At 48.4% G+C, this 16,729-nt stretch overlaps 2 protein-coding genes across 2 annotated transcripts in view; one reads left to right on the top strand and one right to left on the bottom strand.

Annotated features, from left to right (window-relative positions):
- Positions 1-485: 485 nt before the first annotated feature.
- Positions 486-2,192, bottom strand: LOC119395600 (uncharacterized). The gene has a single exon (XM_037662578.2). The coding sequence runs from the start codon at positions 2,166-2,168 to the stop codon at positions 1,251-1,253; it is 918 nt and encodes a 305-aa protein (XP_037518506.2). The 5' UTR covers positions 2,169-2,192; the 3' UTR covers positions 486-1,250.
- An 8,289-nt stretch (positions 2,193-10,481) lies between these two features.
- The window catches only part of LOC119395578 (uncharacterized), a 151,210-nt gene continuing 144,962 nt past the window's right edge, over positions 10,482-16,729 (top strand). Inside the window, exon 1 of the mRNA XM_037662555.2 lies at positions 10,482-10,595. Within this exon, the coding sequence (XP_037518483.1) occupies positions 10,497-10,595 (99 nt within the window). The 5' untranslated portion in view covers positions 10,482-10,496. The remainder of the gene's footprint in view (positions 10,596-16,729) is intronic.

The following is a 16,729-nucleotide window of genomic DNA, read 5'->3' as shown; positions in this document are numbered from 1 at the left end:
CAGAGAATTGAGATGGTTCCAAAACTTTGCAGCTGCCTTTCTATCCTTTTTGTTTACTTCCGCCATCCATTGGGCCCCCTTTCTTCTAATCTTTTCATTGATCAGATTGGAAGCTTCCCTTCTGCAGCTCAAAAAGTTGCCCCATTTTCTTTCGACATCATCTTCCGGTTCACCCCTCTGTTTAGCATGCCTGTGTTCTCTGGAGGCTTCCTGACGTCTTACTATGGCTCTCTTAACTTCCTCATCCCACCAGCTCTTGGGTTTGTGTCTCCTTTTCCCGGTTGATTTGGCTCGTACCTTAGCAAGCTCCAACTCAAACAGTCTAGTTAGATTTGTGTACGTCCACACTGTTTTAGTATCCTCGGTGATTACTTTCTCAATCTCTTTAGTTGCTATTTCTATTTGCCTTTCTGAATAAATATTAACCTGTGGTTGCTCATATTGCCTCCTTCCTATTTTCATTTCTCTTCCAAAACTCAGCTTGATACGTTTGTGATCACTACCCAAGCTTCTGGAACCATATTCATCTATGTTCATCACCCTTAGCCTATCATACATCCTATGTGACATCAGTGCGTAATCTATCGTCGACTGCAGCCTTCCCACCTCCCATGTTATCTGCCCTTCGCACTTCTTGGTACTGTTGCAAATGATTAAATCATGCCTTTCACACATATCCAGCAGCATTCTGCCGGTTGGGTCAGTATATCCATCCATATCTTCTATGTGCGCATTCATATCTCCTAATATAATTATCTCGCACTCTTCTCCTAGTTCATCAATGTCCTTTTCTATGCACTGCACCATTTCTTGGTTTTCCTCTCTGGCTTTTGCTCCTGTCCACAAGTATACAAAACCCAGGAGTGTCATCTGCCCTGCCACTTTCCCTTTTAGCCATAAATGTTCCCTGCACTCCTGCTTGACCCTTTGCCAGTCTGTACTTTTATGAATAAATGCCCCGATACCACCCCCCTTTCTGCTGCCTTCTGTTCTATTGCAATATTCCCATGCGTAGTCCGGATTGCTAGGTGGTTGTTCCATGTCCCTAAGATGTGTTTCTACAAACCCATATACCATCAGCTTCTCCTCCCTTAGTTGCTCTTCTATCTCTCCCCACTTCAACCTATTCCTGCCACCCTGCATGTTAATATAACCTACATCTGAATTTGCTCGGCCCTGCCTACGTCGATTTCTTCTCCCCCGGACTCTACGTGTCTTGGATATTGGTGCCACTTTGAAATCGTATCTGTCTACACTGGTGGCCTCAGGGCACTGGGTCCCCCTAAAAAAGCTGTGGCTTGGCGACCCATCCTATTACCTACCCTCCTGCCCGTGGCACCACTGTAATGAATGCCATCTTGTGCAAAAGGGCGGAGGCCGGGTTCGTACACGTCTTTGTTTACCTCCATTACGCTGTAGCTGAGCTGCCGGCTCATAGCTCTGATGACACAGTTAGCCTCTATCACCCTCCTTTCCATACCGCCAGATTGCCCCCAGACTTCTGGGATGGTGCATATTGTCACATGCACACCCTCAGAAGCTTCTCGAAGCTTACGCACCCCATCCTCTAACTGTCTCTGAAGGTTCTGGCTCTTTCCCTTCAGGACATCGTTGAGACCAGCATGGATGATGACGAGGTTTTCACCCTCCATGCTGTCCCCTACCACTTCCTGTGCTTTGGCCAGTGCATCCGTCATGCACTTTCCTGACTGGGCCTCCACTTTTACCCTCCTGTCTGCCTTCACTGTCGTAAGGACTCCCTGCTTGACTCTGGCTACATTAGAGTCCCCCACCACTAGGACCCTTCTACGGTCCAGTCGTTCGCTTCCGGCTTGCGATTGCTGTGATCCTGTTCTCCCCCGCTGATCCCCCGTTCGCTGAGTGTCCCCGACTCGCGATAACGAGCCCGCTGCCGGTGCTCCTTGCTTTGCCCCGCCGGAAGCCTGTCGCGCCACATCGCTGTAGCTTTTTCTCCTGCTGTCGCCTGTTCCTACATGTGCCACTGCAGCCCCTAGGTCCCCTTTCTTGCCTGTTTCTGCCTGGAATTCCGTGATTCCCTTGCCTTTCGCCTCCCACTGCTCGGGACCGGAGTCAAGCGCCATAAGCACCTTTACTCGCTCTTCGAGCTCGGCCCGCCTTTCCCGTTCCTTCCTTAGATCGGCCTCCATTTGTTCTACTAGGCTGGCGGTAGCCTCCCCACGCTCACGTGCCTCTCCGAGCAGCGCTTGGAGCTCAATTCTCTTTACTCGCTCCACCTTCAGCTCCCCCTTTAGCTCCTCAATGCAAGATTCCATGCGCTGCACGGCCGCCTTCACTTTCTCGCACAGCTTGCACACGAAGCTCGCCTCCTCAGCGTCGGCTAGACTTGTGAAGGCCGTCTCATCTAGGTAGCACCAGCGCGTGCATTCCCCGCACTGCTCGAGATCACTGGCGCCCGTAGTTTTTTCCGTCCGCTTAGCCATCGCCCGCCCGACCATCGAACAGAACACACAAAGTTCAGTCTAACACCGTTAATATAATTAAACAGGCGCACCCAAACACCCTACTACGGGTTTAAAACTGCCGCCTACCCCGTTCACCACGTGGTCAACGTTCGCATCGTTGCCCGTGGCGCACGGTACTCGCGTGTTACCAAAGATGCACTAAACCGCAAAATAATAGTTCTTACATCGGTTATCTCTACAACCCCAACAACACAACGAGCAATATAGAGAACAAATAAAAGGAAAAAAGAAAAAAAATTTGAAGAAAAAAAAAAACTTATCTCTTTGTACGCTGCTCCTGCACCGTCCAACCTGACACGCTGTTTGCACTGTATGCAAAACTGCTGCCATCTGTCGGAGGTTTGACGAAGCAACCCATTCGGCGCCATGTTGGAGGCTTGTGGCCGAATCGTATTGCTGTCGCTGCTATAACTTCTTGCTTGTATCTGCTTTGATAGTGGATAATCGGGGCATAAAAACGTCAGACGAGTGCGTAAGGGCCTGCACACGTTACCGGCATTTCCTAGTTATTGCGTGTGTAAAGAACTGCCTCATAGCGAGAAGAAAATACAAGTTTGACACCGCGAGTCACATATGTAGGCCTGCCGTCGTCGAGAATGAAACTTTGCGCTTGGTTACAAATTTGGTCTGTCTGTTTTCAATGTAGCAAATAAAGCGTCGTTATATATCGGAATATCATGCATGTAGTATAGGATGGATGGGAAGAAGCGTTAACGCGTGACACGGCTAGGCCCAGCGATGACGGAAAGAAAGTGCTGTAGACCCAATTTAAAACGTATTTCGTAAGGGACAGCCTATGTCGAGCTGATGTATTGTGCATCTAATTTAAAAAAAAAGGCGTTGTCCTCGTTTTTATTTTTTAACAAAAAATATTGCGCAGCTTTAGTCACCGACGTATGTTAGATAGTGAAATGCATAAGCACCGATATTAAAGAATTTGGTCATGATGCCGAAATAATCCTTCTAGGGGACATGAACGCTCACATTCATGACCTTGACGGATATTCAGACACCAATGGCAAGTTATTGCTAGATCTCTGCGAGCAACATAGTCTTGAGATAGTTAACGTGGGGCCTAAGTGTGAGGGGCAGATCACGTGGGAAGTCGGAAACAGGCAATCGAGCATTGATTACTGTCTCATGACAGAAGGAATATATGACAAACTTAGAGACATGAGAATAGACGAAGAAGGCATTAACAGCTTGGGTAGTGATCATAAACGCATAATATTACAAATGGGATATAAAACTGAAAATAAGAACATAGAATCAAAGTTTGGCAGCTCGTATCTAAATGACAAACAAATAACAAATATAGCCGCAAGAGTCGAGGAAAAAGTAGACGAACTACCAGGCAAAGACTGGAAGTATAGTGAGCTGCTACATGTAATCACGAAAGAAATGGAAATAGAGAAGAAAACTATTTGTTGGAAAGGAAAGAAAAAGCCAAAAAGTTGGTGGAACAAAGAAATCCGGGAAGCGATCGAGATGCGACGTCAGGCATCACGGGAGCACAGACAGGCAAAAAAGGAGAAGCGGCCACAGGACGAAGTTAACCAAATATGGGAAATATATTTAGAGCAAAAATCCATTGTGCAGAAATTAGTCGAGGCAAAAATTAAAGGTGAAAGTGAACGCTGGATGACAGAGATTCGCGAAAAGAAGAAGGCCGCGCCTAGGATATTTTGGAGCCACCTAAAAGCGCTGGGTAGGAAGTCTGTCACAATGCAACAACATATGGTAGATGAAGGAGGAAATAAATTCGAAGGATATGAAGCGCTAGGTTACATTCGAAAGATAACAGCCGATTCGTTTAAAAAGGTCCCCCAGGGGATTCCCCCGGTGAGTAAAAGTACGCAAAGGAGAGCAACCGACGAAGATGTAGTACTAGAGAATTTCAATTGGAAGAAGGCCGAAGGAAAAATTCCTAAGCGCACTACTCCGGGCTTAGATGGGGTTCCCGTCAGCCTCATTAACGAACTCGGACATAACACTAAAGAAGCACTGCTGAAAGCCGTAGAAAAGTGCTTACAGCAGAGGGAAATACCAGACAGTTGGCGAAAAAGTAGAATGAACTTAATCTATAAAGGCAAGGGAGAAAAAGATAACATTCGCTCGTATAGACCCCTAACAATTACATCGGTGCTATACAGGTTGGCGATGCAGGCAGTAAAATTAAAAATAGAAGCGTGGGTAGAACAAAATGATATTTTGGGAGAACTTCAGAATGGATTTCGAATCGACAGGCGGTTAGACGATAATCTGTTTGTTCTTACCCAGTGTATAGAAATATCTAAAATAGAAAACAGGCCCTTATACGTAGCTTATCTAGATATCACCGGGGCGTATGACAACGTTAATCAGGAAATTTTGTGGGATATATTGAAGGAAGTGGGCATAGGTGACGACTGTGTACAGCTTTTGAGAGAAATATACCGAGAAAATACAGTTTGTATAGAATGGGAAGGAATAAGTAGCAAGGACAGCGTTGAAATTAGCAAGGGGCTGAGACAGGGATGCCCTTTGTCCCCGCTGTTATTCATGCTGTACATGGCGAGGATGGAAAAAGCGCTAGAAGGTAGCAACATTGGATTTAATTTGTCACACAAACAGGTCGGAGCGATGGTTGAGCAGAAGCTTCCAGGTCTATTTTATGCTGATGATATTGTCTTATTTGCGGACAGTCAAGATGATATACAGCGACTGGCAGATATATGCGGAAGGGAGTGTGAGGCTCTAGGACTAGGATTTAGTGCAACAAAATGTGGATTGATGATATTCAATGATCACGGAGACCATACGGTCTTAATACAGGGCCAAAAAATACCGAGGGTAAGCGAGTACAAGTACCTCGGAGTATGGGTAAATGAGGGGGATAGATATATGGAGGTACAAGAGAAAGCATCGGTAGCAAAGGGAAAGAGGAATGCTGCAATTATGAAGCACAGAGCTTTATGGGGATACAATAGGTACGAGGTGCTTCGAGGGCTGTGGAAGGGTGTGATGGTTCCGGGGCTTACATTTGGGAACTCAGTGGTGTGCATGAAGTCAGAGGTGCAATCAGGAATGGATGTAAATCAAAGGACGGTGGGCCGCCTCGCCTTGGGCGCTCACGGGAGGACGACAAATGAGGCGGTGAAGGGTGATATGGGATGGACAGGCTTTGAAGTGAGGGAAGCGCAGAGCAAAATGAGATTCGAAGAGAGGCTGAGGAAAATGAAGAAGAGTAGATGGGCAGAGAAGGTTTTCAGGTATTTGTATAGAAAAAGCGTTGACACGCAGTGGAGAAAAAGAACTAGGAGGCTCACCAGTAAATATACGGCTTGCAGTGCGGGCGATATGGCAACAAGGAGCATTAAGCGGAAGGTCAGAGAGGCGGAGAAGACTTATTGGATGACAGCGATGGAAAAGAAGCCGGCTCTGAGTAACTACCGAAAATGAAAAAACGAAATAAGGAGGGAAAGGTTTTATGATAATTCAAGGGGAAGCGCTTTACTGTTTGAAGCAAGGTCGGGCTGCCTGAGAACGCGTAGTTATAAAGCGAGATTCAGTAACGAAGAAGAACTATGTACATGCTGCGGGGGAACCAGTGGCGGATCCAGAGGGGGGGCGGTAGGGGCGATCGCCCCCCCCCCCCCCAAAGCCTGTGTCAGCCCCCCCTCCCCCCCCTGCCCGCAGTGCCTGTCTCTCTTCTCATCCCTACCCTAACCCCCCCCCCCCCCCCGGTAATATGAAGGAACCGCCGCCCCCAAAGTCGGCACCTGGATCCGCCCCTGGGGGGAACTAAGGAAACGATGGAACATGTACTGATTGAATGTGGCGGTATTCACCCAGGTATACGTGTGGGCACGAGTCTACATGAAGCCTTGGGTTTTAGGGACAACAATGGAAAGCTGAACACGCCCGCGATAGAAATAAGTAAGAGACGGTTAGAGTATTGGAGCAGAAAAGTAGAGATAAAGTACAAAAATAAATAATTGGGGGAAAAAGGTTATTCTGCCTTAAGAGGCAGAGAGATGGACTGTGAATTTATATTTTTTGTTATAATAACATAGATTTAATCAATGTAGATAAGGCATTAGGACAACATGAAACAAGGAAGTTTTTTTTTTCTTTTTTTTTCTTTTTTTATCCTTCGAGCCTGGTGGCAGACATGTCACCGCCCCGTTATAAAGGGGACGCTCATAGCATCCATCCATCCATCCAGCCTGGTCGGAACACGTGGCCAACCCATCGTCTAGCCCCTTCAGAAGCGAAACTTTAGAGAAGCTTAAAACACCTAAAGCCATAAACTTATAGACACTGCCGCCTCGCGGTTTTAAGGCAGTCCGCTGACTTACATTTTGCTAAAATGTCGCCGGGGGACGTTCCAGTACCTCCTGCATCTAGACGAATTGAGGAGATGCACAGGAGTTGCAGGACGAACAAACCGAATGACGCGTAATGTGCACATTCTACTCGTGGGTTTAAAACCAAGAAAAATTCAGAGAATGTTGCCGCTCATTCACTGGGAAGACACTAATCTTAGGATGCATAACTCAGTGGAGACCTAAGCCGAAAATCGCCAAAATTTCGCCAAGTCGCCATTCATTATTTTAGGTCGCCACGGGTCTCTCAAATTCGCCAATTTGGCGAAAAGTAGCCACCATTGGCAACCCTGTTGTGATGGCAAGAATGACAACGTTCTGGACAAGGGCGTAGCCAAGGGGGGGGGTTGGGGGGGTTCAACCCCCCCCCCCCCCCGAAATTTTTCAGTTTTGCTTGCGTATATAGGCACGCACACATACAAACGCACGCACGAACATACATAAAGTATGGTTGAACCCCCCCCCCCCCCCCGAAAAAAATTTCTGGCTACGCCCCTGACGTTCCATTAGTTCCATTGCAAGATGTCAGCGTTCCCAGCTTTTCCACTCTATGCGTGCAAGTGTCTAACATCGCCTAGCGGGAGCGACTAAAAAGCCACCAAAACATGCCCGCGTTGCCAGACCACTTTTTGGTGCTGTCCCTAGGAAATTCCAAGCGAGATGTACCTAGCCTAGTCCCGTGGCTCTACGTGCGTGCGAGACGTTGATCATGCGATTTAACCATGGAAATGCAGCTGGCTTGATTTAATGGACGCACGGATAAGGTGCATACTTGCTGCTTTCTTTGAGAAGGGCCACTTTTTGACTAAGGGGCACGCAGTTCGCAAGGCGGGGGAATGGGGGAATCAGTTTTGTTTCAGCTCAATGAGACAGTGCATTAGGTTTCATTTTTGTGTTAACCTTGCTGGCGTATCAAGCGCATTAGTTTACGAAGCTGGTTCTTTTCGGACGACGAAGTTTGAGACATGATCGGAACTTGTTTTGTGGTTCCAGAAAAGCCAGCTTTTCCCAAAAGGTGCCTTAGAAGAACGTTTAGCTCCAATTTCCGTGATATATAGTCACTGAATAATCAATATTATTGCTTGTTTTAAACAAATGCTTGCGGCGATCGAGCAACCACGCGAACGAGCGTCACGCCGAAGCCGGCCTCCCTACTTGGAGCACAGTATGTGTGTACTAGGCGCAGCGATGCAGATTGCTTATTTTCTCATCAGATCAGTGGAGTTCCCGGTGCCTACCGAACACATCATGGTGATGAATCTAGGCCATCCTCAACCGCTATATGTATGTCGCATATGCATGCATGGACCCATCGCATGCGCGCGGTATCAAGCTGATATATGAAACATCATTGTGAATAACTTTTTTTGCCTAGCTGTTCTTTATGAAAAATTTTTTTTCGTTGCTGTGCTTTTCTCATATCCTATCATCAGTGAAAAGGAGTAGCCCGTGCTATACAGAAGCACCAACATCTCCTAAATATCGTATAATAAAAAAAAAAGTATTTGTTTACGCCAGGAAAATCAATGCTCCTCACCACATAATGCTTCGCTGAACCGACCAATGTGTTACGAATGCACTGTTGGCTAAGTGTATATATATACAGTAAAGCTCGCATGCATCGGAATCAAAGGACATCGCTAAATAGTTCGATATACTTGTAATTAAAATGCATAAAATGCCTGTCTGAAGCTTAAATATAGTTGGTATATGTCTTGATATATGCTGAGCATGTGCAGCTCAATGAAACGAAGACAAGAGAAGACACATAAACGACATAGCCAGTCTATGTCGTTTATGTGTCTTCTCCTATATATATATATATATATATATATATATATATATATATATATATATATATATATATTCATGCGTCTCGGATACTCTTTCCGGCAACTAATTGCAGCCACAGGTAGCAAGCTTCACAGCGTGGCATTTAGTTTTCGTCGCATTACACCCCTGTGCGGCAAAACTTACAAAGCAATTCCTTCATTGTGGAGCGCAAAGAAATCTGTGCTGCGCACGCCGCCCATATTTTGACTCGTACCCTGCTTGTTTACGCCATGCTTGCACTGCCCCTTGGATTCAATGCACTATATATTTACATTATATATACGTGGTACAAGATGACAGATTCACTATAGTCAGCTTTATGGCATTGCAGCTGTGTTATGCCAGAAAGCATGTACTGTGCATCGATGATTCGTTGTGCAGCGAAGCCCACCAGCAGGGAAATCGTAACTGCCACATACGTTACCTGATGCTTTGTCTTCTTTAATTACAAAAAAAAGGCGCCGACGCAGTCTCCAGTCACCGTACGAGCACCCAAACGTCTAATAAATGCGCAAGTGCATAGCAAAGGTTTCTTCAATTCTTCTACCCGTCAGGCAAACGAATTAGCAGCAACCCTCTACATTAGAGAACAGACCAAGCCACTTCTTGGAATAGCTTGGAATAGTGTTATGGAGAAACTTAATTATGCCAACAGAAATTATTACAAGATACCAATGAATCACGTGGCCTGAATTCAGCGTGATCGCATAGTGTCAAGTTGCTGCACAATTGCGACGAGGCGCCGCTACGGATGTCTACTTCAAACGCCAGCTGCTACATTTCAGGTCAAATAATAAATGGGCTGATGATGGATTTCTTAGCGCTGCTGGTTGTCTTAAGAATCTGTATAAATTCAAGCGAATACTCGCGAGGTAACATAAAGCAGGGCATACACAAGACATTTTAACGCAACGTACGCTCTCGAGTGCCTCAAGTTTCACCTCACTTGACGACCGTCGGGCACATCGGATTCGAAGGGGATCGCGAAATAATTCGATATATCCATTATTACAAATGGAAAATACGCCTGTAAGCTTTAATATTCACACGTCTCGGGCAGTCTCATGAGATGACTGATTCCTTTAAGTTGCTTCGAAGCCGTAAATGTTTTATCAACCACTTTGCGGCAGCGAATCCTTCTCGGCCACGAAGGGCTAGAGCTTCACAGCGTGACGTTTAGTTTTCTTCGCATAACGCCACTGTGCAGCGGTGAAGCTTAACAAGGCGAATCCCTCATTCTGGAGCGCACTGAGTTATACCAGGCGCTTACATCGGAACACCACTGATACCTTGAAGCGTGAACTTGTTGGCTAGATGGTTCAACCTAACTTAAGGGAGCAGCGCGAAAGACAGGGACAGAAAAGGCACACATACACCCACACGTAGCGCAGTATGTGTGGGTATGTGTGCCTTTTCTGTCCCTGTCTTTTGCGCTTCATCCAAATTGACAGCAGAGTCAATGTCTCAGCAATCTCAGTCACTTCTAAGCGAACACTCGCGAGGTAACACAACAAGGCATGACACAGATAGACAAAATCTTTAAAGAACACACGCCATCAAGTGCCTCTAACAGTTTCAACTCGGCCTCTCGTTGCTCTCGTCTGCTCTCGCCAACTTGACTAGGGAATTTCTGGGTACACCACGGCGCTAGTTTTGCTCGGCAGCACAAGGTAGCCAACATGAAACATGCTTACACCGCTAACATTGGGCGATGTTTAGGTGGCTTTTTAGTCTCGTGCTCGGCTAGCTGCCCATACTTCAGCTGGCAACTACGGCTACCCACGAATCCGCGATGGCGGCCGCCGGCGCGTCGTCGGCTCCTGTCGAAGATGTGGACCTCCTTTATCCGGAGCTTATGTCGTCTAAGGCCATCGTCAACATTTTAAAAGAGGTAAACACTCTTTTGCTGGTACATAAATACGCGCTGGCGTCAGGGGAGAAACCGCGCGCAGCTTATGCCTTTGGTGTCGAATGCACTTCTCGACAGTTCATTGGTTTGCTTGCCGAATTCGTCGCTGCTGCTGAATTGCGGAACCCCTGTTGATCACGCGTGCAAGTCCGCGCTGCTCTGAAAAACCGTATCGGATCTAAGCTTTCGGTGTTTTGAAGAGTTAACGAATTTATCATTCAGGTGAAACTTCATGGATACCGAAGGCAGCCCTAGGTATTCAAAGTTCACTGCGCTGCGGATGTTGCCGGCAACTCGTATTAAGGATTAGATGCATACATCGTTTAATAATGGAACAGAGACACGATACGTGGATGGCCGCTACTGTTAGGTCGCAGTGTAGGCGAACAGTCGCTCATACGTTCATGCAAGCTATCTTCTGATACGCTGTGATCACGTTCATACCCACTGACGCCCATTCGTAATCTTTCGCGGGTTGGCTCTTCACTCCCTTCTGTACCATTTTCACTATCTGAATTTTGCACTAGAAACAATCAGGCAGAGCAGACTTGCTCACATTCATTCATGCTCAAATCCACTTGTTGTCATCCACTCATATTCACACTCGCATAAACTCATGCTGACGTTGTACGCACATTGACGAACATTTGCAACTCTCGGCATTAAAATGTGCTGGAAACTGTAAACCTCCACAATGAATTATATCCAAAATTTTCTTTTTGTCTGAGAACACAAAGAGGAAGGTGGGTCCACCTGAATGCAACACAGCTGGCCACACAAAACTGTCTGCATACTACGCTTGCTTCTCCGTGTTCTCACCACCATGCCGTCCAGCGACAACAACGACTTGATCGTGAGCCTTGTGATTTAAGTGGTTGCTGTGTGCTTCCATAGAAACCAATTTGATGTTCATGTCACAAGGTGCTTCATCCTGCACTGAGTTGTGGCACTTTTAAGCGGGGGACAGACGGTCCGATTTTCCATGCGATCCGACGGCCGACGCGGCGGTGGGGGAGAGGGTATGGTGGCTGTACGATGCTATGAAAGGTCACCATTCCGGCTTCCCCTCCGCCGTGTCGGACGTCGAATCGCATGAAAAATCGTACCGTCTGTCTCGCCCTTTAGGCCTCATCCGTTCTTTAGAACATGTTCAATTCTCTGCATATCTTATGTTGGCTACCTTACGCCCCTCGATGAACTCCATCCGGTAATAGAGAAATGCGTAGAATATAAAAGTGTTTGATTGGGTCGGAATGTCGGCAGTCATGCAGGCATTATGAAATTGGGGTTGTTATGCCAGGGCTCCCAACCCAAACTTCCTTGCTTCGGCAAGGCATTCAAGCAGGTAGAACGTCTGACGCAAGTGGTGTCAACATCGATAGACTGTCTGATGCAACCAACGTCAACACCAGCGAGGTGCCTGATGCAAGCGGGTGCCAGCCAAGGCGGGAGTCTCATGCAACCACCAGCAACTCCTGGGATGTGTCTTGACGCAACCGACGGCAATTTCTCACGCAACGTGCGGCAAGCCCTCTCATCCACGGATCAGACTCCAGCCAGCGACTAACGGCGGTTCCTGATTGGAGGCTTCGAACTATTGGCTGATGCAAGGAATCGCCCAGGGCTATAAAAGAACCAAGCTGTGCAGAGAGGGGGACAGCGAACGAAGAAATCCCGGGTCGTCGTCGCACCTCAGTGTGAGCCCCATAAGCCGTCGGCCCCAGTGCCGAATATGTAACGCCTCTGATTATGTGTATATAAATTTGCCCTAACTCACCGTCGCCTTGTCTGCTCTGTCTATCAGCTCTACGCAGAAGCAGTCGCAAGCTGAGACACCTGTTACCCAACAGTGGTGGCAGCGGTGGGATCGGCCGGCGTCAGCTACCTCGATGCGGTGAGCGCCTGATGTTTTCCCTTCAGTTCACCAGACTTCTCTAGCTCAGGTTATCGTAGTTTAGAGAAGGTTGTGTGAAGCATTGGAGTGAGCTTTGATTGTTTCGAGCCAAGTCGGAGCACTTTGAAACCAAAGTTAACGCGGAGGGTGTAAACACGGCAGGTTGAGAATTGCTTGCGTGTCTTTCTAGTTGACTTATAGGGGATACGGCAAGTAGATTCTAACGAGGGCAAATAGCAAGAGGCTAGTGGAACGATGGAGAACCTTAAAGTGAAGGAACTCATAGAAATTTGTGAGGAACTCGGCCTTACTCTGGGCCTTGCGAAACGAAAGCAAGCGATCCTTGAGATCATGCAGAAGGAAGGAGTAACGACTGAGGAAGCCGATGAGGCTTGGGCGGATATCAAAGGACGCCGCGAGTGTGAGGAACGCGAAGAGTGCCTCGAGATGAAAAGAATAGGATTGGCGCTCCGACAGGGTTCGCAGGTGCCTAGCATAGCTTCTGCGACGGTTCAGGTTAGTGGTGTTGCGACTGGGGTACCGGGAGCTGGGGTGCCGAGGCCACCACGACGGGCAAGGAGACCTTTGAGCGTGGCGGACGGCATTCAGGAACCATGTTGGTGTATAAAATCAACTGTATTTACAAAATGTACAGATCATCTTCACATGTCGACTGCTGACTCTCGAGTCCCAGCCATAAGTCTCCGACTCCGTGGCTGCAGGCCTCCTTCCTCCCAGTTGTCCTCCTCCTCTAACGGTCGTGGCCGCTCGCGAGGGGGCAAGGAAGCTCGTAACTCTTGTCACGGCCGTGCTAGACGCGGCGCCCAACCCTCTGATCTCGCCGCGGCCACGCGGTTCACACACCAGGCTTCTAAGAACCGGCGGCGTCGGCCGCTCGAAAGAGGGTGGGGCAGCACGTGTCCGTCGACGCTTCCGCGCGGCCACCACAGCCGAGGAAAACACATCTGTGCATTTCCGCTCCGATGTCCGAAGCTCCCCTCGTCCACTCCAGGAAACGCAGGCACGATCACAACAGCCCGTCCACCGCCGGAAAAAGGGCTCGAAGGGGGGGCAGCCCAACGCTGCGCCATGAAGAGGCCTGGCCTAGCAGCATGTCTGGATCGTCTCCGGCTCCCTTTTCTCTCTCGCCAAAGAGGGGTCAGCAGGTCCGTAACCAGTGGGGCTCTCGGTCGAAAAGGGTCTCCGCAGGTCGAAGGCTGGGAACTGACATTAGCGATCAAATCCGCACAGTATACCCGAGCAGGGACAAGGCAGGCACACAACCCCTCCCGAGATATGCCAGGTTACCGAACTCATCTCAAATCTTGACCTCAACCTCCTATCGGCAGAAAAGCAGCCACACTGGAGCATTGACCGATCGGCCCTAAACAAAACAAAGTACAATGGTAGCGTACCTAACGTTTTGAAGACCTTTGTCTTGATCCCAGTTAATTGAAGGCGCAAATCATCTAGCTCCGAGGCAAACGACAGCTGAGAGAAGAACGGGAGTACATAACAATAAAACTAAATCCCTTTCTCAGAGTTTGCCCTCGGCAGATCATACACAAAATCTTACTAGGCGCTTCTAATCGCGGGAAAAAAACAAAACCGAAAAGATACACGAAAATTACAAAGTAAAATAAAACACTACAAAACATATAAAACAATGGATGGCATAACTAAATCCGAATGTGCAGCTCCTTGTTAGAAGAAACCTCGGCTGAGAGCATCCGCATTTCCATTCTCCTTCCCCTTCTTGTAGCGCACCTCAAAATTATGTTCCTGCAGTGCCAAACTCCATCGCAGTAGGCGACCATTTTTGGGAGACATATTCCGAAGCCATGACAAGGGACAGTGATCCGTCTCGACCACAAAGGGTGAGCCGGCCAAGTAACAGCTAAGCTTGTGAATAGCCCACACTAAGCATGCACACTCCTTTTCGGAAGTACTGTAAGCCTCCTCACGTGTTGAAAGCTTACGGCTAACAAAAAGCACGGGGTGCTCCTGTCCACTCTCGTCCCGCTGGCTCAGAACAGCCCCAAGGCCCCTTTCACTCGCGTCACACTGAAGTATGAAAGGTTGGTTATATTCCGGGGCTCGCAAGACGGGCGCGGCCGTCAGGGCGGCTTTCAATGCCAGGAACGAACCTTCCTTTAACTCGTCCCACCTGACCTTAATGGGCTCTCCCTTCCCTAAAATGTCGGTGAGCGGACTGGCTATCTGAGAATAGTTGTGGATGTAGTGTTGGTAATATCCCGTGAGACCTAGGAATGTCCGGATATCCGTTTTAGTGATTGGCCGGGGATAGTTCTCGATGGCGGCAAGTTTTATCTCATGAGGCCGCCGGCACCCTCGCCCGACAACGTGCCCTAGATACTCCACTTCTGCCTGTCCCAACTGACACTTTTCCGCTCTCACCGTGAGTCCCGCGTTCCTTAAGCACGTCAGGACGTCGCGCAAGTGGCTCAGGTGTGTTTCCCAACTGTTCGAAAAAACCGCAATATCATCAAGATAGGGAACAGCGTAATCCTCTGCTCCTGCCAGCACTCGATCCATGAGCCGCGAAAAACAAAAGGGTGCGTTTTTGAGCCCAAAACTCATGGCTAGTGGTCGAAAAGTGCCCAAGGGGGAGATAAACGCTGCATAATTACTGGCTCGTTCAGTCATGGGTACCTGCCAGTAGCCGCGTGTGAGGTCTAGTGTGGAGACGTACTGAGCCTTGCTGACAGTCTCCACTCTATCCTCGATGTTGGGAATAGGGTACAGCTGGTCCCGCGTGACTGCATTCAACTTCCTGTAATCGATACAGGGTCTCGGCTCCTTCCCGGGTGCCTCTACCAGGATTAGGGGCGAGGTGTACTCACTCTCGGACGGGACGATGACACCGATTTCCAACATTCTCTGAATCTCGCGTGCGAGAATTTTCTTTTGCCTAGGTGATACCCGATAAGGCCGTGAAATAATGGGCTCATCAGAAGTGAGTTCGATGTCGTGCTCCACTAAATCGGTTCTGCCTGGCCTATCTACGAAAACTCCCTCAAATTCATGCAGCATTCGCTCAAGCTCCCGCTTCTGATCTCCACCCAGATTGGAGTTACGGGCGACCGTGTCCAGCAAGCGGGTGAGTGACTGTGAATCAGAAGCCTGTCGGGGAAAAACGAAGTCAGTCTCCACTTCTTCGGGAATGTTTAAGGCGAGTTGGACCACGGCCGACCTCTGGTGGTAAGGCTTCATCAAATTTGCATGGTAAATCCTTACCTCCTTCCGCCTTCCCGGTAATTTGACCACATAATTGGTGTCCGACAGCTTCTGCATTACCTTCGCGGGGCCCTCCTACTGAACCGCGAGCTTGTTAGCCTTAGATGATGCCAAGAGCATCACTTGGTCCCCCTCAGAAAACGAATGCTGACGCGCATTTCTATCGTAGAGACGTTTCGCCTTTAACTGTGCTCTTGTCATGTTCGCCTCCACAAGCTCCCGGCAGTTCTGGAGTCGCCCAAGTAAGCCTAGCACGTACTCGATCACCGTGGGATCCTCGCCTCTTCCCTCCCAAGATTCTCGCAGCATGCGAAGCGGAGTCCTTAATGATCTCCCATACACGAGTTCGGCGGGACTAAAGCCAGTGGCCTCGTGCGGTACGGACCTCAAGGCGAACATGGTAGCTGGCAAGCACGCCTCCCAATCTTTCTGATTCTCATAGCATAAGGCCCGTAAAACTCTCTTGAGGACCGAATGCCATGCCTCCACAGAATTACTCTGGGGATGTCGGACCGAGCTGTGTATTATTTTGATGTGGCACACCTCTCCAAGAAGGTTGTAGTGAGTGCGCTAGTAAAGACACTGCCCTGGTCGCTTTGTAACTCTGACGGGAAGCCCACTCTTGAAAATACTGAAAGCAGTGCATCCACTATTTCCACGGATGACAGTTCCCTCAAGGGAAGCGCCTCCGGGAATTTAGTTGCAGGACATATCATGGTTAAGATATAGCGGTAACCTGACGTTGTCACTGGCAGAGGGCCCACAACGTCCACCACCAGGCGACGGAAGGGCTCACTAATTAGTGGCACCAACTTCAAGGGTGCTTTCTGCTGGTCGTGTGTTTTTCCTATCCTTTGACACACATCACAAGTTTGCACGTACTTCTCGACATCCTTGAAACAATTGGGCCAATAAAATTCTCTTAGTAGACGAGCCTTCGTCTTCTTATTACCAAGATGGCAAG

The sequence above is a fragment of the Rhipicephalus sanguineus genome, chromosome 6, assembly GCF_013339695.2.
Source record: "Rhipicephalus sanguineus isolate Rsan-2018 chromosome 6, BIME_Rsan_1.4, whole genome shotgun sequence".
Lineage (NCBI taxonomy): Eukaryota > Metazoa > Arthropoda > Arachnida > Ixodida > Ixodidae > Rhipicephalus > Rhipicephalus sanguineus.
The sequence above is the reverse complement of the archived record's forward strand: the minus strand, read 5'-3'. Positions and strand labels throughout refer to the sequence as shown.